Source organism: Eubalaena glacialis, chromosome 4, assembly GCF_028564815.1.
Source record: "Eubalaena glacialis isolate mEubGla1 chromosome 4, mEubGla1.1.hap2.+ XY, whole genome shotgun sequence".
Classification (NCBI taxonomy): Eukaryota; Metazoa; Chordata; class Mammalia; order Artiodactyla; family Balaenidae; genus Eubalaena; species Eubalaena glacialis.
Window position 1 is genome coordinate 178506451 of NC_083719.1, and position 24638 is coordinate 178531088.

At 47.0% G+C, this 24638-nt stretch overlaps 1 protein-coding gene across 7 annotated transcripts; it reads left to right on the forward strand.

The window, feature by feature from the left end:
• The first annotated feature begins 294 nt into the window (after window positions 1-294).
• ZNF333 (zinc finger protein 333) lies at window positions 295-24391 on the forward strand. Of its 7 annotated transcripts, XM_061190404.1 has the most exons (12): window positions 295-597; window positions 3503-3546; window positions 4621-4744; window positions 5167-5265; window positions 8623-8705; window positions 11771-11887; window positions 13103-13190; window positions 19918-20006; window positions 20610-20736; window positions 21148-21243; window positions 22550-22626; window positions 23128-24391. In XM_061190404.1, the coding sequence occupies exons 2-12, from the start codon at window positions 3544-3546 to the stop codon at window positions 24223-24225; spliced, it is 2001 nt and encodes a 666-aa protein (XP_061046387.1). In that variant the 5' UTR covers window positions 295-597; window positions 3503-3543; the 3' UTR covers window positions 24226-24391. The 7 variants fall into 7 exon arrangements, with proteins under 7 accessions (XP_061046387.1, XP_061046384.1, XP_061046388.1 ...); XM_061190401.1 differs by lacking the exon at window positions 3503-3546; XM_061190405.1 differs by lacking the exon at window positions 3503-3546 and having other exon boundaries at window positions 23209-24391.
• Window positions 24392-24638: the final 247 nt, after the last annotated feature.

Genomic DNA, 24638 nt, shown 5'->3' on the forward strand with positions numbered 1-24638 from the left:
CATCTTATTTTTAGTGAGAAAGACAAATTGTAGAAGTGGAATATATAATTTTATTTTTAGAAGAAATCAGAAATTCTGAACAAAAAAATCTTACTTATGGGTATGTTTTTGCAGGGCATTGGGTTAAGGCAAAGGAGAAAGGCAGGGCGGGGTAGGGTTGGGGGGAAGGAAGGGGGAGAGGAAAGTAGAACTTCGAGCTTGCCAGAGCCAGCGAGGCCCCGCCTCTATCCCGCCCACCAAGCCCAGGCCCTGCCCCAATCCCCACCCATCGGGCTTCAGCTCCGTCCTTAGCCCCGACCAGTCGGCATACACCCCGCTCCAACCCCACTCTTTAGGTCCGGTCAGACCCCACCCCAGAGCTTAACCTCGCCCGCAGCCCTGGGGAAGGAAAGTAGAATTTTTCGTCCAAGGTTGGATGAAGGAGTCAACCTTTCCGCCACTGCCCGGAGTTCCTCTGGCCCTGAGGGCCGGTGCCCCGACCACTTCCGCTCCCGGTGGCCCTGACACCGGAAGCAGAAGTGCGCAGCGGCGGCGGATGGTGGCGGCTGTACTGGCGCACGGCGCGCTGCGATGGGAGTGTCTCCGGCCGGTCTGCAGGTGCGGCCAGGCCCCTCGGGAGGGCGGGGAGGACTCGGCGGGCGCGGGGAGGGGCCGGAGGGCCTAGGACGGCCGCCCGGGCCGAGGTGCTTCCTCCCCGCGGTAACACCGGGGCCGGGATGGGCCCCGCACATCTCGGCTTTGCAGCCGGGCTCCCCCTGTCCGGTCTGTCGCCCTCAGGTACCCCTTGTTCGGGCCAACAGGACTGTCATCCGCCAACTGAAGGGGAAGTCACGAAGTAGAGCCCAGGTCCCGCAGCGAAGAAGTGGTGACACCAGCCGGCCCCAACACTCACCCGTCTTCCCCGATTTGTAGGCCTACCGTATCTCCCATATGCAGGATAACTGTTTATTAATAAATCACGTTTTATTTCATATTACGTTTCAGGTTATCTAGCTCTGCAAATGGAAATTTAGGTCTGAGTCTACATGTGCAAACTGGTTTGAGTGACTTGGCATGTGAATTTAAAAAATGGAATGTACCCTCTATCAAGGGATGAATTAGTTGGTGACTGACAATTTGCACTTGCTTACCTTAGGACCTGTTAACTTAGCTTTCTTTTCCTTTTCCTTTCCTTTCCCCTCCCTCCCTCCCTCCCTTCTAACTTTTACTTTGTATCAGTTTTCTTAACTGTAAGGGGAGCGTGTCCTAATAAAAGCTATTTCTCACTTATGTCACAAGTCTTATTAACATCAAAGAAAAGTAAGACTATTCAGTTCTTTTCAAGTTGGCTCCAACCTGTAAATCGCCATAAGGCTTCAAAAGATGGGACTCCAGGAAAAAGAACATAAGCTTTTTTAGTACCGGGAATTGAAATTGAGTTGGTAGTAAATGGGATGTCTTTTTTTTTTTTTTAATTTGTTTATTATTTATTTATTATTTATTTTTGGCTGTGTTGGGTCTTCGTTTCTGTGCGAGGGCTTTCTCTAGTTGCGGCAAGCGGGGGCCAGTCTTCATCGCGATGCGCGGGCCTCTCACTGTCGCGGCCTCTCTTGTTGCGGAGCACAGGCTCCAGACGCGCAGGCTCAGTAGTTGTGGCTCACGGGCCTAGTTGCTCCGCGGCATGTGGGATCTTCCCAGACCAGGGCTCGAACCCGTGTCCCCTGCATTGGCAGGCAGATTCTCAACCACTGCGCCACCAGGGAAGCCCGGGATGTCTTTTTTAAATCATAGGGTTAAGACTCACTTCTAACGAGAAATGGGGAAAAAATTAATTCTGGAGGAAAATTAAGCATCAGATTTCAATTTGATGAGTGTGGTGTTTGTTTTTAGAGAGGATTCATGTCCCACCTTGTCTTTTTAGAAAGAATTAACGTTTCTTAAAGACAGCTGAAATCTAGTGTAGTGATTTTTGTTATATGAACAGGCATTTTAAGTCATTTTTATTTTTGACTTGTGTTGTCTTATGTGTGTGTGTGTGTGTGTGTGTGTGCATGCGGGCACATGCCTTCTTAGTCTAACTATATTGAATTATTCTTGAGGAGTGTTGATTGTTTGGCACATTTTCATTGGGGATGCCCTCAATGAACCGGGCCCTGTACAGGGGAAACAATGTGACTGAAATAGATTTAGTGCTTGCCCCTGTGGAGGTTTTATTCTAGCTGGGAAGACAGATTTTAAATTAATAACGACAAGGGTGATGTAGAAACACAGAACAGGGGAACTTGAGGAGGAGATCAGCAAAAATATCTTAAACGGGACAAATGTTTGAACTTAAAAGATGAGTTGTATGTAGCTAGACAGGGGTCAGGCTGTGGAGTCGGAGTGGGGAGGAGATCTGAAAGAATGGTGGATGCGTAATCCCTCAGGCAGTACAAAGCCTGGTGTACTCCAGGAGCTGAGAAAAGATAGGGAAAGCTAAAAACACAGAAGACAAAGTACGGAATGGATGAGCCAGGAGGAGAGGAGGGCAGGGCCCTGAAGGCCATGGTAAACTTTGGACCTTGTTCTAAGGCCAGTGGGAAGCCACTGAATCAGAGTTTTAAGTAGGGAGTAATACGGTTTTGTTTGTGATCTAAACAAAACACCAACTCCTGGGTTGAGCATGGTGTTTAGGATGGACGAGAATGAATGCAAAGTCCACACATATAGCAGCTTGGGTTAGTTCAGGACTCAGATGATTGTGGAGTTGGAAAAGTTGGGGCTTGGTGGTGATCGTGGAATTGAAAAAGATGGAATGTTTGAGATGCATAAGAGGTAGAACTGAGAGAATTTGGTGATCGATGTATTCTCTCTACCACATGATATAGAGTAGGGCTTGGCAAACTGTGGCCTGTGGGCAAATCTGCCCCAGTGCTGGTTTCTATTAATAAGGTTTTATTGGAACACGTGTTTTTGTGTTCCCTGTGGCTGTTTCTGTGCTATAACCACAGTTAAATAGTTGCTATACATGTGGGCCACAAATTTTAAGATATTTACTGTCTGGCCTTTTACAGAAAGTTTGCCAACCCCTAGTACATAAAGTACTTAGTACTTATCAAGTGCTGTTCTGGTGGCAGGATTTGGAGTCCTGAAAAAAGTGGACACAGGTCTATACTTCGAGAGTTTACATCGTGGTTGGAGAGAGAGAGGCAAACTTACCTGTACAAATACATATTAAAAAATCGCAACTTGATAAGGGCAGTGGAGGAAAAGTAGAGGATGTTAGAGGTGTTTAGAGGGAGGATAAGAGGAGAAATGATCCTTTTATTAGGTGACTGGAGCCAGTAGAAACGGTCAGGGCCTGTGGTGTGAAAGGTGGCTCGGGGCCCAATATGTTCCTTATTGAGATAATTTCCGGGTAAGCATGTTTCGCTTGGCCACCCTGCTGGTGGTCCACAGAAATGGAATTACCTGGGCCAAACCCCTGCTTGGTGTTTTGCTTCCACTCTCATTTCTTCTTTTACCTCCGTCTCTCTTATTGCAGGAAGGACACCTACTGAAACTTTAAACCCTGGCGCTGGTGTCATGGTGAGGGGGAAGGGGGGGTTAGGATGGTTGCGGGGGGGGGGATAATTATGTAATCTGGGCCCTGTCTCCTCTCTGCCTGCCTCCCAACTGAGGAAGAAAGAGGAGGGAAGTGTGGAGCATCTTTAGCCCTGTCCCCAGGACCTGGCAACCTCTTTCAGTACACAACCTCCAGAGGGAACTGGTTTGGGTGGAGGGTTCCCAAAGCGACCCTGGGGTTCTGTGCCTAATTCCAGAGTCTGACTGCAGTGTGGGGCTCATTTAGAGCCGGCAGCAGCAGAGCTCCAGGGCCATCCCTGCCATCGCTCGTGAGACCTACCAAAAACACATGGCTCTATACAGTAAAATTAAAATTAATTAAAATCCAACAAAATTAAAACCTCAGCTACTCAGTCACCCAAAGCACATTTCTCAAGTGCTCGGTAGCCACGCGTGCCAGTGGCTGCCTTTTTGGAAAGTGCAGACATAGAACGTTCCCATCGTCACAGTGAGCTTTACCAGTCAGTGCTGTTCTAGAGAATTCTGAGATTAAAAGGCCATCAAGCTTCTCAGATGCAATGGAAGTCCTATTTTAACAGGCATAAAAAATGTCTAAATGCTTATCTATGTCTTGGGCGGCGTCCTAGGGACTTCATGAAAATTAAAAGATCAAACCCAAACTTTTGATGTCTTAAATAAGGAGTTTAGGAAAAGCTCTGTAAAGTGAGAAGAACAGGCTCTGCCATCACTGGTTAGTGGGGTGACAGAGAGCCAAAGCTTATACTTTTGGATCTGTCCAAATGTTAAAAGAAAGTCGATATTTTCTGCTGGGTGTGCCATATGAACTCTGTCCCAGCAACTCCTCAATTCTGCCCTTGTAGCACAAAAACTGCCGTAGAGACAAACAAACGGGTGTGGCTGTGTGCCAGTAAAACTTTTTTCAGACAAACAGGAGGCAGGCTGGGTTTGCTAAGCCCTGCTTTGGAGAGAACACTCTGAATGTTCTTGCATTGGGTCTACCTTCCCCAGGGATAACCCCTCGTACTGCAGAATGGTGAGGGTGGTCCTTGCTGAGCCGGAATATGTGTACTGTCTTAGGAATCAGTCACCTTGGAGGATGTGGCAGTGGGGCTCATCCAGGAGTGGGCGTTGCTGGATGACGCTCGGAGGAACCTGTGCAGATACGTGCTGCTGGACAACTGCAGGACCCTGGCCCCCCGGGGTAAGGCTGGTGCTACTCCGGTCCTTCCTGTATGCAAATGCTTTTTAAGTGCCTGCCACGTGACCACAGTGATGTAGTGTGGGTTTCCAGTTCATGGGCTTCCACAGGATAACAGCTCCATGCATTTCTTTTACTTAATTCTCTCCATAGTCACTCGTGTGGGTCTCACTGACCTTGACCTTGGACTTCGGGACTTAGAGAACCTCAGTTCCATGGGGCAGAGAGGGGAGCGTTTGTGGTTTGGGCCCTTGTGAAAGAACCTCACTGAGTTCATTAAAAACTGGATGTGATCACTTAGGTACCCCGCGTACTTGCTTGGGGTCAGGAGCTGAGGTCCAGCTGGAGGGCGGGCAGGCTGGGGAAGCATGCATTTTCCTCTGCAAACCCTCCCTTCCCTCAGCACGTATGTTTTTCTCCACCAGCAGGGACTCCACCCTGCAAAGCCTGTCTGGTCTCCCAGGTGGGGCCAAGAGAAGAGCTGAGGACAGCAGAACGAGGCATTCTCTGTGCCACGGGTGTGGGTGAGTACCAGGGGGCGTAGCATATTGTGACCCAACCAGACCGGGGTTGGAGGGTGGGTGCTGCTGGGAAGTGTCAGTCTGAGGGCATTTTTAAGGTTCTTTATTCTGAGGGGAAATAAGGTTGTTTGGGGTGAGTTCCTTTAGCTCTTCTTTTTTCACTTTTTAGCTCTCTTACTTTTTGTTGGTTTCAGAAAAAGATCTGTTCCAATTTCTTTTTTTAAAAAAAAATTTAAGATACGTACTGTAAAATTCACCCTTTTAAAGTGTACAATTCAGAGGTTTTTAGTATATTCATAGAGTTGTGCAACCATCACCACTATCTAGTTCCAGAACACTTCTATCACCTCAAAAAGAAACCCTGTACTTATTAGCAGTCCCCCCATCCCCCTTCCTGCAGCCCCCAGCAACCACTAATTCACTTTCTGTCTCTGTGGATTTGCCTGTTCTGGACATCTCATATAAATGGAATCATATGTCTGTATCTGTCTTCTTTCACTCAGCATCATGTTTTTGAGGTTCTTCCATGTAGTAGCATAAAATGCTTCATTCCTTTTTAAGGCTGAGTGATATTCCATTGTGTGGATGCACCACATTCTGTTCATTCATTCATCAGATGATGGCCATTTGGCTTGTTTCCACTTTTTGGTGATTGGGAGTAGTACTACTCTGAACATTCATGTATAAGAATTTATGTGGAGCAAACATCATTCTCAGTGGTGAAAAACTGAAAGCATTTCCTCTAAGATCAGGAACAAGACAAGGATGTCCACTCTCACCACTATTATTCAACATAGTTTTGGAAGTCCTAGCCACGGCAATCAGAGAAGAAAAAGAAATAAAAGGAATACAAATTGGAAAAGAAGAAGTAAAACTGTCACTGTTTGCAGATGACATGATACTATACACAGAGAATCCTAAAGATGCCACCAGAAAACTACTAGAGCTAATCAATGAATTTGGTAAAGTTGCAGGATACAAAATTAATGCACAGAAATCTCTTGCATTCCTATACACGAATGATGAAAAATCTGAAAGAGAAATTAAGGAAACACTCCCATTTACCATTGCAACAAAAAGAATAAAATACCTAGGAATAAACCTACCTAAGGAGATAAAAGACCTGTATGCAGAAAACTATAAGACACTGTTGAAAGAAATTAAGGATGATACCAACAGATGGAGAGATATACCATGTTCTTGGATTGGAAGAATCAATATTGTGAAAATGACTATACTACCCAAAGCAATCTACAGATTCAATGCAATCCCTATCAAATTACCAATGGCATTTTTAACGGAACTAGGACAAAAAAATCTTAGAATTTGTATGGAGACACAAAAGACCCCGAATAGCCAAAGCAGTCTTGAGGGGAAAAAACAGAGCTGGAGCAATCAGACTCCCTGACTTCAGACTATACTACAAAGCTACAGTAATCAAGACAATATAGTACTGGCACAAAAACAGAAACATAGATCAATGGAACAAGGTAGAAAAGCCAGAGATAAACCCATGCACCTATGGTCAACTAATCTATGACAAAGGAGGCAAGGATATACAATGGAGAAAAGACAGTCTCTTCAATAAGTGGTGCTGGGAAAACTACATGTAAAAGACAGCTACATGTAAAAGAATGAAATCAGAACACTCCCTAACACCATACACAAAAATAAACTCAAAATGGATTCGAGACCTAAATGTAAGACCGGACACTATACAACTCATAGAGGAAAACATAGGAAGAACACTCTTTGACATAAATCACAGCAAGATCTTTTTTGATCCACCTCCTAGAGTAATGGAAATAAAAACAAAAATAAACAAATGGGACCTAATGAAACGTCAAAGCTTTTGCACAGCAAAGGAAACCATAAACAAGACGAAAAGACAACCCTCAGAATGGGAGAAAATATTTGCAAACGAATCAACGGACAAAGGATTAATCTCCAAAATATATAAACAGCTCATGCAGCTCAATATTAAAGAAACAAACACCCCAATCCAAAAATGGGCAGAAGACCTAAATAGACATTTCTCCAAAGAAGACATACAGATGGCCAAGAAGCACACGAAAAGCTGCTCAACATCACTAATTATTAGAGAAATGCAAATCAAAACTACAATGAGATATCACCTCACACCAGTTAGAATGGGCATCATCAGAAAATCTACAAACAACAAGTGCTGGAGAGGGTGTGGAGAAAAGGGAACCCTCTTGCACGGTTGGTGGGAATGTAAATTGGTACAGCCACTATGGAGAACAATATGGAGGTTCCTTAAAAAACTAAAAATAGATTTACCATATGACCCAGCAATCCCACTACTGGGCATATACCTAGAGAAAACCGTAATTCAAAAAGACACATGCACCCGAATGTTCATTGCAGCACTATTTACAAAAGCCAGGTCATGGAAGCAACCTAAATGCCCATCAACAGACGAATGGGTAAAGACGTCGTGGTACATATATACAATGGAATATTACTCAGCCATAAAAAGGAACGAAATTGAGTCATTTGTTGAGACGTGGATGGATCTAGAGACTGTCGTACAGAGTGAAGTAAGTCAGAAAGAGAAAAACAAATATCGTATATTAATGCATGTATGTGGAACCTAGGAAAATGGTACAGATGAACCGGTTTGCAGACAGAAGTTGAGACACAGATGTAGAGAACAAACATGGACACCAAGGGGAGAAAGCTGCGGTGGGGTGGGGATGGTGGTGTGCTGAATTGGGCGATTGGGATTGACGTGTATACACTGATGTGTATAAAATTGATGACTAATGAGGACCTGCTGTATAAAAAAATAAATAAAATAAAATTCAAAAATTTAAAAAAATAAAGAATTTATGTGGATATGTTTTCATTTCTTTTGGGTATATACTTAGGTGTTGAATTGCTGGGTCATTTTTTAAACTTTTTGAAGAACTGCCAAACTGCTTTCTAGAATAATCACACTATTTTACTTTCCCACCAGCGGTGCATGAGGGTTCCAATTTCTCCATATCATACAAACAATTATTGTCCAATTCCTCTTTAAACCAAACATTTCTTTGTGTGTTCCTTGTCTAATTGCTTCTTACTTGTTTGCCTGGTAACACTGTCTGATAACGTCACTTTCAATCTCCACGGATTCCTTTGCTGGGAAAAAGTCTCTCACTTCCACCTCATTCCCATCACTGCCCAATTCCTACTCTTTAGAGCCTCACTTTCTCACTGATACCTTCTTCCATTTCAGTACTGACCCAAGTTTAGGGTCAATATTAAAAAAAAAAAACAAACATATTGTGTGTGTCAATATCATGCCACTACTTCTTTTTGAAAGAAGGTAATTTTTTTTTTTCCAATTCATTTTAGACTGGGAATCTCAACTTAAACCCAAAGAGTCTACTCCTCTGCAGGATATTTTGGAGGAAAATTCATCCCATGATTTGCAAATGGTAAGATTCACGGGTGATGATTCTTTACTCCCTCTCATAGAAGAAGTTGAGGAATACGTGAGTTGGACACGCACACCAGGGCCAGGCAGGTATTTGAGCCAGGGCGTTTCCTCAAGGACATGAAGTGTCTGGAGGGAGCATCCATGACCCATGAATTTGGGCAAATCCCACCTATCACTTAAGATTCTTTCTTCATAGAAGGTTCCCCTGAGTAAACATTTCCATCAGTGAGAGTCAGACATCGATTGTATGCAGTGTGATTTACTCTTCAACAGCGATCAGAAACATGCTGTCTGTTAGAGATGCCCCATGTAAGTTCAGGACGTGAGAAAACCTAGTGGTGGAGCCTGCAACATCCTGGAAGAACTCGACCTGTCTGAACAAGGCGCACCTTTGAAAATGCTGAAAACGTGCCCCTGACGAGGAGCATCCCTGGGTGACCTTTTTGTCATCATCCACCGCTTGTCAGGAGCAAACTCCCCCTGGAGGGAAGCCACCTGATGATTTAACCGTGGTGAGAAAGGCTCCTGGAGGAATTATAACTTGGATCTGAACAAGAGAACCTGCAGGAGAGAGGGCCACTCTGATTGTAAAGAACGTGGGAAAGTTGTCAGTTGTCACACCCCTGGGGAGACAAGTTGAGACCCCACACGGGAAGGAAGCCCTTGTCAAAGAGTGGATAGGCATTCAGAACCAGCTTGCACAGCATGGTGCGTGAGAAAATGCAGAGTCCTGCCATCCCGCCTTTGACCCTGAATTCCTGCCTTCCTAAACTACCGAGCCTCCAAGTTTGAGTTCCCATTCTTGGGGTTTTGAAGCTTAGGGTTATGGCTAAGATTTGGATAGAGGGACATACAGAGCCCAGCTTCACCCCCAGGCTGGGCCTCTTTGTCCCAGAGCCAATGAGGTCTCTAGCTTCCCTCAATATGTGCCTCGCCACCTCTGTCACGGATGGTGTCAGCCTCAGAGTGTCAGAGACACTGGCACAGTGCATGGGGTGGTGAGGCCGGGGTAGTAGAGACCGCTTTTCCATTCCTGTGCCCTGAGCACGCAGAGCCTCAACCCTGCACAGCCTCGTGTGGAGTGGCTGCCAGGCAGCTGAAACTCTCGCCCTGCATGGCTGGCCTCAGACCTCAGGGCAGCCGAGCCCTCTCCTTAGTGCCCAGATCCTCCTTGTCCTTGGTTTACACTCTTGTTTCGGAAGAGAACGTCCTCCAGTAGCTGCTTGGGAAAGGGCGCTGGCTTTTTGAGACCTTAAGATCTGCAGATGTCTTACTGGAGCTGCTGGATCCCAGGGGCCTCATCTGATGTCGTTGTTGCAGCAACCCCATTATAGAGTGTTCTGTGTGCCATTATAGAGCTCTCGATTGATGCCTGTTGAGTGAAGGAGTGAACAGATGGGTGCTGGTAGAGACGGCTCCAGGCCCCTACCGGCACCGTGCCTCAATCAGCAGATGGACCGTGTGAGGGAGGGAGTACGGGCCATGAGGGACGGGTGTCCTCTGTGGTTTCTGTGGGCTCTTTCCTCTCAGTATGGGGTTCCAGCACTTTCCACAGAACTTCACTGCCAGCTCAGTAGTGAGTACTGAGTGTGGGAGAGGAGGGGCTTCTGCTGCATCTGGAAACACAGGCAGTCACAGAATGTTCTGAGTGGGCATAAGTGGTCCACTTCCTTCTATACAGAGGAATCCCACTACAGTTCCTTCTGTGTAGAGGAATCAAGCAGTTCATCCCTGAATATGCCCCTAAGTGGTCCCGCATATGTGAGGCTGGGAGTCAAATCCAGGCCTGTCTCTAGGGACCGCCGTCTTAGCCACCAGGGTCTTCTGCTTGAGGATCGCACATCCTGATACTTGGTCGATGTGGCTGAACCTTTGGTTATCCCTTCTAGGCCATGTGGTTGTCACTGTCACCCCTTGTCGCAATCACTGGGGCCCCTTATGGCAGCTCTGAGGTCACGTGTGAATAAGTGCTGGTGGCCAGGGACAGACCAAGGCCCTGTAGCCCCAAAGAATGGGCATCTCCAGGCTCAGCCTTCCTGATGTCCCAGGGCCACCCACGCCACCTCTCCCGCACAACACCCGGCTCCTCAAGCCTGTGGTTTCACCTCTTGTTTTCTGCTGGATCCCCAGTGCCTGTACTAGCAGTGCTCAATAAGTATGTGTTGAGCAAATAGGCGGAACTCCTCAAAACCTTCAACAAGAGTGATCTGTGTCAGAATTACTCTGATTAAAACACTTGTCTCAAAATGGTACCCCCGGGATTTCAATTTACGGAGGTGACTGAGCGATGACATGGAGAGGCCAGTGACAGCGACTTACATTTCTTGAGAGGAGGGGGCTGGCCACGCCACACAGGGCCACACGAGGAAACACCAGCATCAGTCAGGAGGCTGACAGGAGTGAGGGGAGACTCTAGGCCAGAGCCTTTATTGGTTTTCTGTAGGAAAGGCAAGGCAGGGCAGGGTAAACAGCTTAGGATTGGTGAGTTTGAGTAATAATTCTGGGGGATCTTGCGGCACAGGGGCTGTCCCCAGTTGTCTGGTACCTGGCCTTGGTGATTTAGGGCGGGGGGAATGTTGGCTTGGTGTGTGAAAACTAGATAAAGGAGGTGGTTCGGAGTATGAGCTGTGGATCACAGGGGAGATGTAAACAACTGTGGCCATTAGTTTGGCCCTGTGATTGATGGATGCCAGATAGACAAATATGGAATCTAAGAAAACATAGAATGAAGTTCATATTCAGAGCCAAGGGCTCCCAGCCTTTCTATAGAAACCTTTCTAGTAAAATATCTTGTAGAGCCTCCAAGGGCTTGTGGCCTAACCTCCAGACAGGGCCTCTCCAGAACCAGAAAGGGGTCAGGTCTGTCTCCAAGTCTCTGGCGTGATCAGTCCTCGTTGGTGGCAGGGGCCCACAGTGCAATAGGGGGAGTCACCAGGTCTGAAACTACCAGGCCCACGTTCCCCAAATTCTGATGACACTAGCCCCAAACTTAGGGTCTCTGAGGGCGAGAACGGCCTCCATACCGCCTCTGTCCTGCTCAGCACCCTCCGTGCCTTTTCCCAGGGGCTGGGGCTGGACCTGAGGGTGCAGATCAAGCCCATGATGGGAGAGAGGGGGACACCTCTGACTCCAGGGGACCGGTCAGCTCTCCAGGAGTCACCTTGGTCTTCTGAAGACACAGTAAGCCTGGGAGGTGGTTTGCTGGGAGGGCCCCAGCCCCAGCCAGGAAAGCCTGGGGTTCAGGAGTTTTGTTAGGTGGGGAGGCAGGAGGGAGGGATGAATCTAGGGCCAACTGCCAACTGTTGGGGGAATTGGGAACATGCTGGAGGCCCAGGCTTACCTCCTGGTAGGAACTACTGGACACGCCATGGCGTTTCTGCGTTGAATGTAAACATCCCTAGTGTGATGTCAGGCCCAGAGCAGTCCTAGGGGAGGGGCTAGCAACTAGGGTCCAGGCCCTGCCTCTCTGGGTCCAGCCTTTCTTCGTCCAGTCCTTCCACCCTCATTCCCACCGTGTCCATGGCCAGGAAACCTACAGGAATGAGTGGGTCCAAGGGCTGTGTGAAGAGTGTCCAGGCCGGTAACCAAGCTCTTGGCTCAGGGCCTTGTGTTTTGGTACTGAGGTGGAGAGAGTTACAGAGAAGGACACTTTAAGGTGTGCTATGAGCCCCGCGCTGAGGAGAAGGGGCCTCCTCTCACCTGTCCCTGCCCGTCACCTGCTCTGAGGGACCTGCCACATTTACTTCCCATCCACCACCAAGTCCTATGAACTTTTCCTCCAAAATATAAACCTACCTCTGACTGCTCCTTCTGTCCCTGGTGTCACCACCCTGCCCAGAGCCACCATCAGTTCTCCTGGACCCCTGGGAACTGCTCCTGACAGGCTCCTGCTGCCACTGGGCATCACCCTGGACACGGAGGCCAGAGGCATCCCTTAGAAATGCAAGTCAGTTCAAATACCCTTCCCAAGGGAGTGGCTGGCGGTATAGGAGAGTTCAGGTCCTTTCTCCCACAGCAGGACTTCCCCTCCGGAATAGTTTACTAACGTCCCCTCATTTGCAGGGGTCCACCTCTGCATCCTCCCTCTACCCCTCAATCTGCTGGCCACCCACTGCCCCTGTTTGCTCCAGCATTTCCCCCACTACCGGAGGCTGCTCAGAGGAGGCCTCCCCTACCCAGGCCCCCTCTCTCCATCCCATCTTGGAGTTGAAATTCCACGACAGTGGTTAACTTTATACTGAAGAATTGTAAACCTGGACAAGGGAACAGGGCCTGTCCCTGTATGTTCAGTGTGTTCCCCAAAGCAGGGCCAGTCATGCCAATTCAGTCTGGGTGAGCAGGTGTGAGTGGACCCCACCGACTGTGTGACTAATATGTTCCTGTCGCTCTGTCCAGGGGCTGAAGGTGGCTGTGCAGATTCAGAGGGTGGCCACGCCGGAGCCTGTGCTGCGCCTCCTCAACCTGTTGGGGGCTGGGGGTTCTGGTGAGTGAGAGCTGGGTGGAATTGACGGCCAGCGGGCCCCGCTCTGCTGTGTTGTGTCTGGGAACTTGCATCGCCTTCTTTACCTCTGACTGCAGTCGTTGCCATAGGGAGAGAATATATGAAGCAATCTCTTATTATTTACATATGCAAGGGGAAAGGCACTTTCTAGGGATTGTGGGCTGGGGTTCTTTTTTTGTTTTTTTTGGTCTCAGATCTTTCTGTTATGGAAGAGCAGTCCCCACTCAACTATGGCAAAGGCCAGACCTCTTTTGGGGCACGGTTAAAATCTCCACTGCACAAGCATGTCGATGCTGTAATTCAAGGTTACAGTTGAATTTACTATAAGTAGCACATGTTTGAACTGAGCTTTTAAAAAATGAGGTTAAAAGCCACATCTCCTGAGAAGTGGGGGAAAAAATTAATTCTGGAGGACAAATAACATCGTAGCTTGAACTGCAAGGCATTTGTTTCCTTCCATCTTGCCTTATTGTAAGAATAATAAATTTTGTTTATTAATCATATCATCCAGTCTTGCATTTGGAATCTGTATTATGGCACTGACAGGAAGTAATTCTTAGATTTGGGTTATATGTTGTTCTATATATTTTTGGTACGCCTTCTGGGCCAGGCTCTGCCATAATGTACTCGTTTTTTTAAAAAATTTTTATTAGAGTATAGTTGATTTACAATGTTGTGTTACTTTCTGCTGTACAGAAAAGTGAATCACATATATCCATATATCCACTCTTTTTTAGATTCTTTTCCCTTATAGGTCATTACAGAGTATTGACTAGAATTCCCTGTGCTATACAGTAGGTCCTTATTAGTTATCTATTTTATATATAGTAGTGTGTATATGTCAATCCCGTCTCCCAATTTATCCCTCCCCCCACTTTCCCTCCTGGTAACCATAAGATTGTTTTCTACATCTGTGACTCTATTTCTGTTTTGTCAATAACTTCATTTGTACCATTTTTTTAGATTCCACATATAAGTGATATCATATGATATTTGTTCTTCTCTGTCTGACTTACTTCACTTAGTATGACAATCTCTAGGTCTGTTCATGTTGCTGCAAATGGCATTATTTCGTTCTTTTTTATGGCCGAGTAATATTCCATTGTATATATATACCACATCTTCTTTATCTATTCCTCTGTCGATGGACATTTAGGTTGGTTCCATGTCCTGGCTATTGTAAATAGTGCTGCAGTGAACATTGGAGTGCATGTATCTTTTCGAATTATAGTTTTCTCTGGGTATATGCCCTGGAGCAGGATTGCAGGATCATATGGCAGCTCTATTTTTAGTTTTTTAAGGAACCTCCATACTGTTCTCCATAGTGGCTGTACCAATTTACATTCCCACCAGCAGTGTAGGAGGGTTCCCTTTTCTCCACACCCTCTCCAGCGTTTATCGTTTGTAGACTTTTTAATGATGGCCATTCTGACCTGTGTGAAGTGATACCTCATTGTAGTTTTGATTTACATTTCTCTAATAATTAGTGATGTTGAGCATCTTTTCATGTGCTTTTTGGCCATCTGTGGCATAAAGTACTCTTGAAGTACTTGGTGTGCTCTGTGCTTTTGAAGTACTCCGGAAGGTACTCTTGAAGTACTCACCACTGTCATCCTGTGGTGAGATGGGCACTGGGAAACAATTGCAGACCAAACCCTGAGGCCCTCCCCCATGGAGTTCACAGTCTGGCTCGGTGGTCAGATTTTTAAATGGAGACCGGAATGCAATGGAAGCATATAACAAGAGGGCTTTATCTTGGGGGGCAGAGAGGAGCTCTGGGAAGTTTAAGTTTAGACCAAGTTTCTCAACTGCAGCACTCCTGACATAGGGGCTGGATCTCTGTGGTGGGGGCCGTCCTGCTTGTTGTAGGATGTTTAGCAGCATCCCTGGCCTCTACTCACTAGCTGACAGTACCACCTCCCCCTGCATTAGTTTGCTAGGGCTCCCATAACAAAGTACCACAGGCTGGGTGGCTTAAACAACAGAACTTTGCTTTTTCTCACAGTTTTGGAGGACAGAGGTCCAAGATCAAGATGCTGGCAGGGATGATTTCTCCTGAGGGCCATGATCTGTTCCAGGCGTCTTCTCTTTGGCTTGTTGATGTCCGTCTTCTTCCTGCATTTTCCCTCTGTATGTGTCCATGTCCAAATTTCCACCAATTACATTGGATTAGGACCCATCCTACTGACCTCATTTTAATTTAATGACCTCTGAAAAGACCCTATGTCCAAATACAAGTTATATTCTGAGAGAGATTCTAGGGGTTAGGACTTCAACATATGAATTTTTGGAGGGACACAATTCAGCCCATAACACCCTAGTCATGACGACCAAAGACGTCTTCAGGTGCTATGGATTGTCCCCCTCTAATGCATATGTTGACGCCGTAACCTCCCATGTGGCTGTATTGGAGACAGGGCCTTTAAGGAGGTTGTTAGGGTTAAATGAGGTCTTAAGGGTGGAGCCCTGATCCCATAGAACTGGTGTCCTTATAAGAACAGGAAGAGGAAAAGCAGAGTTCTCCACCATGTGAGGACACAGTGAGAAGGCAGATGTCTGCCAGCCAGGAACAGCATTCTCACCAGAGCTGGACCATGCTGGCACCCTGATCTCAGACTTCCAGCCTCCAGAACTTTGAGAAAATAAATTTCTGTTGTTTAAGCCACCCAGTCTGTGGTATTTTGTTATAGCTGCCCGAGCTAAGATACTAGACACTGCCACCTGACGCCTGGGGACAAGTGCTAGCTTAAGACCATAATAATTACTGTATCGTTTAGATGTTGGGCTGTTTGGAGGTTTGGGGAGAGGAGTTCAGGCTTAGGAATGGCATCTCTAAAATCCACTGGAGATTGGGGAAGAAGAGCCTGGTCTTTCAGCACCTGGGAGGAGGATGGGCCTCGGGAGGATACGAGTGGTGGGTGGAGGCAGTTAGGAAAAGGATGGTGGTGGCCTAGACTTGGGGGTGAGTGTGGAGCAGGTGTGTCAGGGGTCCCTAAGACCACTCCCAGGTTTGACGATTTGCTAGGAGGACTCAGGACTTAGCTTACAGTTGTACTCATGGCTATGATTTATTCCAGTGAAGGGATGCAAAGCAAAATCAGCCAAGGGAAAAGGCTCATGGGGTGAAGTCTGGAGGAATTCAGGCACAAGCTTCTGGAGTCCTCTCCCAAGGGGGTCGCAAGGGACACGCTTAATTCCTCCAGCAACAAGCTGTGACAACACGTGTGCAGTGTTATCTACAGGGAAGTTCATTAGAGACTCAGAGCCCAGGGTTTTCCCTGGGGGCTGGTCATGTAGGCACCCTCTGCCCAGCACATACCTAAATTCCAGACTTCCAGAAGGAAAACAGGCATTCAGCATAAACTGCACTGTTTGTACAAACAGTTTAAGCAGAGAGTGAGCCCCTCTTATCAGTTAAGGTGGTAGGAACCCTCTCGAAATCCAAGTTCCCAGAGGCCAGCTAAGGGTCAACCTTGCTGGCAGACCTTGCTGAGGAGAGCAGTCAGGCCTGCTGTGTTAACTCTTGTCTGCACAGCAGGGAAGCTAGGAACCATGTAAGATGTACACAGGAGGTCGAGTTGAGATAGTTTGGTGAGTCATGTGTGCATGCGTTTACCAGACATTCCAGGGCATTTTTATGTGCCAAGCACGGTTGGGGGGTGAGGGTGTAGCAAAAGGAAAAGGACTCCAGGCTTGTTCTTCCGAAGCTGCCAGTCAATTGGGGGAGACGGAAGATAATCACCTAAGGAAGCAAAAAAAAAAAAAAAAAAAGTAGCTGGTTATAGATAGATAAGGGCTGTGAAGAAAGGAGAGGGTCTTTTTAGAGAAAAGAAGGGTATTGGGGAGGAGAGACTCTCCGAAGGAGTGACATTTAAGTGGGTCCAAATGAGAAGGTATGATATAGGCGTTCCCCATAGCGGGGACAGGGTGGGAGGAAGGGGAATGGGGTGGGTGGAGGTGGGGAGGTGGGTGTAGAAATGTCATCACTGATTTTTTTTTTTTTTTTTGACTGATTGTTGGGGTCAGAGGGGGTGGGATTGCTCATCTGAGATCAGGGACATTGGAAGAAGGACAGGCTTTGAGAAGAAGGTGATGAGTGCATTTTTTGTTTTTTGGATGGAGTGGATGAAACAACAGAGATTTCTGTCTCACAGTTCTGAGGTCAGAAGTCTGAAATCAAGGTGTCGGCAAGGCCATGCTTCCTGTGAAACCTGTAGGGAAATAATCTTTCTTGCCTCTTCCTAGCTTCTGGCGGTTGCTGTAAGCCTCGGTATTCCTTGGCTTGTGGATGCATCACTCCCATCTCTGCCTGCGTTGCCACGTGGCTTTCTCCCCTGATTCGGTATCTCTTCTCCTCTTATAAGGATACCATTTGTATTGGATTAAGGGCCCTCTACTCCACCATAACTTTATCTTAACATCTGCAAAAACCCTATTTCCAAGTAAGGTCATATTCTGAGGTACTGGGGGTTAGGACTTGTTATTTTTTTGGGGGACACAGTTCAACTCATAACAGTCTGCTCTCTGGACCCCCCAAATTCATATCCTCCTTACATGCAAAATACAGTCACATGATCCCAACATCCCCAAAGTTTTTACCCATTCCAGCATCAACTCTGTCTAAAATCTCATCTAGATATTGGCTCAAAATGTCCCAAATTTTATCATCTAAATAATCTAAATCAGGTATGGTGAGACTGGGGGTGTGATCCATCCTGGGGGCATAATTCCTCTCCATCTGTAAATTGGTAAAACCAGAAAACAGGTTCTCTGCTTCCAAAATACAATGGTGGGGCAGGCATTGGATAGACATTCCTGTTCCCAAAGGGAGAGGAAACAAGGGTCCCGGGTCCCACGTAAGTTTGAAACCCAGCAGGGCAAGTTCAAAGCCTGAGAATGATCCTCTGTGGCTTGAATCTCTGTCCTCCGCCTGCTGGGGCAGCAGCCCCCCTCTCGAGCTCATTTTGGATGTTTCATTCGTATTCCCCCAGGTAGATGAGTGGAGATATCAGAGCCAATGGTTGGGTATATGGGTCTGGAGTGCAGATGTGAGAGTCAGCCTGGAGATTTGGGCCTTGTCAGGTAGTTGGGAATTGATGCCCAGAGACGGGGACAGTGCCTTCCGAGGCGGAGACTACAAGGTGAGAAGAGGAAGGTGTGCGCCATGGGGACACCAGCAAGTGATGGAGGAGGAGCCTATACAGGAAACCGGGAGGGAGGCTGGGGGGTGGGCACTGAAGCCCAGGGGGTTGGGTTTTAAGATGGAGGGATTTGATGACTGAACATTTCAACTAGATCCCCACTCTGGATGGAGGTCACGGGTGATCCTAGTGAGGTGCTGGTCCTTGGAATGGTGATGTTGGGAAGTGAGTAGGAGGTGAGAAAATGGATACAGAGATTGCCCACGATGGGGAACAGAGAGAGAGAACAGTAGCTAGAGGGAAGGGTGGAGTATTACAGCTTGAATTGTGACCCCCCCCCCAAAAAAAGCTATATTGAAGTCCTAACCCTCAGTACCTGTGAATGTGACCTTATTTGGAAATAGGGTCTTCGTAGATGCCATCAAGTTAAGATGAGGTCATGATGGTGGGCCCTAATCTAATATGAATGGTACCCTCATAAGAAGGGGAAAATGCCATGTGAAGACAGGGACACACAGGGGGGAGGACAGCCATGTGATGACAGAGGCAGAGATTGGAGAGACACGCAGTTACAAGCCCAGGATTGACCTTCACCACCAGAAGCCAAGAAGAGGCAAGGAAGGACTCTACCCAGAGTCTCAGAGAGAGTGTGACCCTTCCCACATCTTGATTTTGGGCTTCTGGCCTCCAGAACTCTGAGAGAATACATTTCTGTTGCTTTAAGCCACCCAGTTTTGGTATTTTGTTACAGCAGCCCCGGGAAACTAATAACATGGGGTCAGGGATTGGACGTGATTCAGGTTTAATTACCAAGGGGAAAGGTCCCATCGAGAGGGGAGGTGAGGGTGCAGGGAGACAAGGGTTGGCTGGGGAATCACTTGCTCCTCTGTAACAGGCCAGAGTGAGGAGGCCTGGTGCGGATGAGGGATGTTATCGATTTGAAGGCAGGAAAGGAAGGACGCTTCCTTCTCAGGCACACTCACAGGGAGGTGGCGGTTTCTCTGTCCCCTGCTTGTGGTAAGTCCTGGGGTGCTACCGGCCCTGCAGAGTCGGGGCAGAGGAAGGGGCCCAGCAGCTAGGGCGGAACAGCTGACCCAGGGCTGAATCAAGGGGGAGAAAGGGGTGCCCCAGAAACTTCAGAGTCTGTTGGTGAATTGAGACTGTGGCTCCGGAGATTTGGAACAGAGGAAACGTGTGTGTGCGTGCGTGCGTGCATGTGTGTCTGTGTGTATGTCTGTGTATTTCTGTGTGTTTGTGTGTGTGCTTGTCAGTGTGGGTATGCGCATACTGTGTATGCGTGGTGTGTCTGTGTGTATATAAACATTTGTGTGAGTGTATGCATGCGTGTGTACTGGTGTGTGTGAGTGTACATGTGTGCCCAAGCAGCTGGGAGTGTGTGCAAGCATATGTGCATGCATCTCTCTGTGTACATTACATGTGTGTGTCCCTGGGAGTGTGTGCATATGTGTGTGCACATGCGGTCATTCACAGGGTGGGCAGCCCTTGGCCCTGCAAGTGGGGTCACTGGGCCAGGCCCAGACCCTCACGGCTCCCCTCTTCTCCTGCAGCAGTGCCTGCTCAGGACCCCGCCTGGCTCCAGGAGGAGAGCACAGAGGAAGAAGCCGTGGCTCCTGGGACACTGAACATTTGTCTGCAGGTAAGTAACAAATACTTGTTCTTCTTCTTGCTTTGCCTCCTTGTCCCCTTCCCCTGTCTGGGAGTTTCTTGACCCCAGAGGACTGGTCTCCAGGCTTCCAGGCACTGGGCCTCTAGCAGTGGGTGGGCAGTGACCCCACTCCCTCATTCAGGCCTTCCCCCGGTTATCAAGGGCCATGTTCAGCTGAATGTCAGGAGGGAAAGCAGGGCGAGGACGTGAGCTGTCCTTGTCTTATAGTCATCATGGTCTCCCAGGAGCAAACAGTTGTCATTTACCAAACATTTTTCTCTTGCCTGTAACGCGGTCAGGTCTGCTGGACCCTGGGGCTAAAGGGGAAGGGCTTCCCAGCTAGTTGTTAATAACTAAGTCCTGTCATGAAGTTGAGGTCCTTTGCTGCCCCCCCTTGGGATGCTGTCATTTAGGGAGGGAAGAGTAGATGGTGAAGAGTTCTAGTTCTGAGGCCTGAGCTGAGAGACCTCAGAACTGTGCCTGAACATCCTCTACATGGAGGTGTCTCTTCCCCAGGCCTGCAAGCCCCCCACTGTCCTCTTGAGTATTGGTCGGGGTGGCCCCTGGCTGAGCAGGGACGGGTGTGCATTTTAGGAACCAGTCACCTTTGCGGATGTGGCCGTGCTGTTCACACCGGAAGAATGGCTGTTTCTAGACTCTGCTCAGAGAAGCCTGTACAGAGACGTGATGCTGGAGAACTATAGGAACCTGGCCTCTGTGGGTAAGGCCAGCCTCGCCGCTTCATCCACACGCTTGCGCAGCTACTGTGGTTTCCCAGAACTGTGCTGGTTTCGGAAATCGAGAGGTGAAGAGACAGGCAGGTCCTGCCTTCATGGTGCTTATAGTCTAGTGGTTTCCTCTTGGAAATGAAGATCTGTCCATTGTTTCTGGTCTTCTCAAGTGTGTCCCTGAGCCAGGCGCCAGGTTTTGGGGACTGGAGAATCCCACTGTCCTTCGGGACCCAGTGAGGGAGCTTGTACTTTGGTTCCTTAGTGAAAGAGCTCGGCCGTGCCATCAGAATATAGGCCATTTTGCTATTCCCATCTCCAGTGACCCTAAAGACTTTGGAATATTGGCTCCCGTTGCATGGCAGGCACAGTTGCTCATACCCTGCATCTTTTCCCACGAGCAGGAGATCAACTCTGCAAAGCCAGTACGTTTTCCCATTTAGAGCAAAGAGAAGAGCTGTGCGTCACTGAGAGAGGGATCTTACCAGGAACCCACTTAGGTGAGCACCAGGCAGATTAGGGGTGCTTAGTGCCCTTGATGGGGAAGGATGTTGGGTTGAGCTCTCTCAGTAAATTCCACTTTCTTTCCTCTTTCCCTTCCCTTTTTATCTCTATTGCTTTACTCTGGCTTCATAGAAAGATTTATCCTACTTCCTTTTCACATTTAGCACTTCCATGTGTATATTTCATCCAGTTCCTCCCCACTGTATGTTCTTACTAATACTTTCTCTCAACATCAGTCCCAATCTTCATAGAATCCCTTCTTAGTAAATTATCTACTATTTCCATTCCTTTTTTTTTCTCTTAGATTCCATATATATGTGTTAGCATACGGTATTTGTTTTTCTCTTTCTGACTTACTTCACTCTGTATGACAGACTCTAGGTCCATCCACCTCACTACAAATATCTCAATTTCGTTTCTTTTTATGGCTGAGTAATATTCCATTGTATATATGTGCCACATCTTCTTTATCCATTCATCTGATGATGGACACTTAGGTTGCTTCCATGTCCTGGCTATTGTAAATAGAGCTGCAATGAACATTTTGGTACATGACTCTTTGAATTATGGTTTTCTCAGGGTATATGGCCAGTAGTGGGATTGCTGGGTCGTATGGTAGTTCTATTTTTAGTTTTTTAAGGAACCTCCATACTGTTCTCCATAGTGGCTGTATCAATTTACATTCCCACCAACAGTGCAAGAGTGTTCCCTTTTCTCCACACCCTCTCCAGCATTTATTGTTTCTAGATTTTTTGATGATGGCCATTCTGATTGGTGTGAGATGATATCTCATTGTAGTTTTGATTTGCATTTCTCTAATGATTAATGATGTTGAGCATTCTTTCATGTGTTTGTTGTCAATCTGTATATCTTCTTTGGAGAAATGTCTATTTAGGTCTTCTGCCCATTTTTGGATTGGGTTTTTCGTTTTTTTGTTATTGAGCTGCATGAGCTGCTTGTAAATTTTGGAGATTAATCCTTTGTCAGTTGCTTCATTTGCAAATATTTTCTCCCATTCTGAGGGTTGTCTTTTGGTCTTGTTTATGGTTTCCTTTGCTGTGCAAAAGCTTTTAAGTTTCATTAGGTCCATTCCTTGTTCCTATGATTACGTGACTCCTCACATAGCCAAACACCTTAAAATTTTCCTTTACTCTCTGATACGTTCCTCTTATTCATAGTTTCTTCCCATATTTAGGATCAGTATTAAAAAAAAATCTGCACATGCCTAGCTTTTTTTGTCATCTTGATCCCACAGTTTCCTTCTCTGTGTGCTTAATATTTCCTCCCCTTAATTCATTCCAGAACCTCAACTTCAACCCCAAGACACAATTCCTAACCAAGATATTTTTGCAGAGATTCCATCCATTGGCACGAAAAGGGTAAGGCATAAAGGGATTATTCTTGTTCCTCTACAGTAGGAAATGTCTGGGGTTGCTGTCGGTTAGAAACACAAGAAACCCAGAGAGAGATTCAAGGCAAGTGGTACTCACCTAGGAGAAAGCAGTTTCTTGGGAGAGAGTCTGTGAATGTCATGAATTGGGGAAAAACTCTAAATGTAGATCAAGACGTGGCTTTACAGAGTTCCCAAAGCTAACCATTTTCGTAAATCTGACACGGATGTAGAGCATTTAAAACTTAATTTAGCCTTACACAATTCAGAAAAAGTCTACATCTAAGAAGCCCCATGAAAGTAATGAAAATGATACTCTTTGTGGCAGAGTATCTGCTTGAAGGAACTCAGGGTAGAAATGGTATAGATACACTAAAATGGTAAAAGCTTCAGCTATAGGAATGTCTCTTTCCTATACTCAGTTCACTTCGGGGAGAATATCTGTGAATGCAATAAAGCCTCTGGTCTTCCCATTTTCCTCAATTGACAGGAGCAACCTCAGACTGGAGAAAAACTCTATAAATGCAATGTACTAGGGAAGCCTTTTAATAGCATCAAACCACTTTTTCAGTACCAGAGAATTCCTGCAGGAGGGAACCCATGTGAATGCCGAGAGAGTGGAAAATCCTTCTTCCAGACCGCTCACCTAATCGTGCCTGAGAAAATCCATAGCGGGGATAAAACCTATGTGTGTAACAAATGTGAAAAATCGTTCAGATACAGCTCCGATCTCATCAGGCACGAGAAGACTCACACTGCGGAGAAGTGCTTCGAGTGTCAGGAGTGCAGGCAGGCCTTCAAGTATTCCTCGAATCTGCGGCGGCACATGAGAACTCACACTGGAGAGAAACCCTTCGAGTGCAGTCAGTGTGGGAAAACCTTCACGAGGAACTTTAACTTGATCTTGCACCAGAGAAACCACACAGGCGAGAAGCCCTATGAATGTAAGGACTGTGGGAAAGCTTTCAACCAGCCGTCCTCTCTGAGGAGCCACGTGAGAACTCACACTGGAGAGAAGCCTTTTGAATGCGGCCAGTGTGGGAAAGCCTTCAGGGAACACTCATCACTGAAGACACACTTGCGGACCCACACCAGAGAGAAACCGTACGAATGTAACCAGTGTGGGAAGCCCTTCCGGACGAGCACTCACCTGAACGTACATAAGAGGATCCACACAGGGGAGAAGCTTTATGAGTGCGCCACCTGCGGACAGGTCTTGAGTCGTCTCTCAACCCTTAAGAGTCACATGCGGACCCACACGGGAGAGAAGCCCTACGCGTGTCAGGAGTGTGGGCGAGCCTTCAGTGAGCCCTCATCCCTCAGGAAACACTCGAGGACCCACACCGGCAAGAAGCCCTATGCGTGTCAGGAGTGTGGGCGAGCCTTTGGCCAGTCTTCACACCTTATCGTACATGTGAGAACCCACACTGCAGGGAGACCGTACGAATGTAATCAGTGTGAGAAAGCCTTCAGGCACAGCTCTTCACTTACCGTGCATAAAAGGACTCACGCCGGGAGAGAAAACGTCAGGACTGGCGGCCTGCCTTTATCAGTGTCTCTTGCGTACGGTGGGCCCCATGCTGATTAACTTCCAATTTGTAAAAACATAAACATCCAAGGCTGTGATCATCTCTCATAGTACTCGTTAAGCGACATCCCATGTTTCAATGTATAATATTTTCATTTTGGTTTAATTCTTAATATTGTCTTAGCTTCTTTTACCACTTATTCTTTGACACACGAGTTAAATGGAATTAGGTTTTTAAATAAAAGTACATGGGTATATTTTTATAGAGGTATAATTGTAGTGAAATGCATAAATCTTAAGTGTACAGTTGGATGAGTTTGACAGATGTATACTTGTATGTAATCAATACTCCAGGCAGGATATAGACTGTTTCTGTTGTTCTGGAAAGTTCCTGCATATATATGGGTGTTTTTTTTTAGTTGCCTTTTTGTTGTTGGTTTCTAATTTAATTACACTCTTAGCAGGGTGTGTGG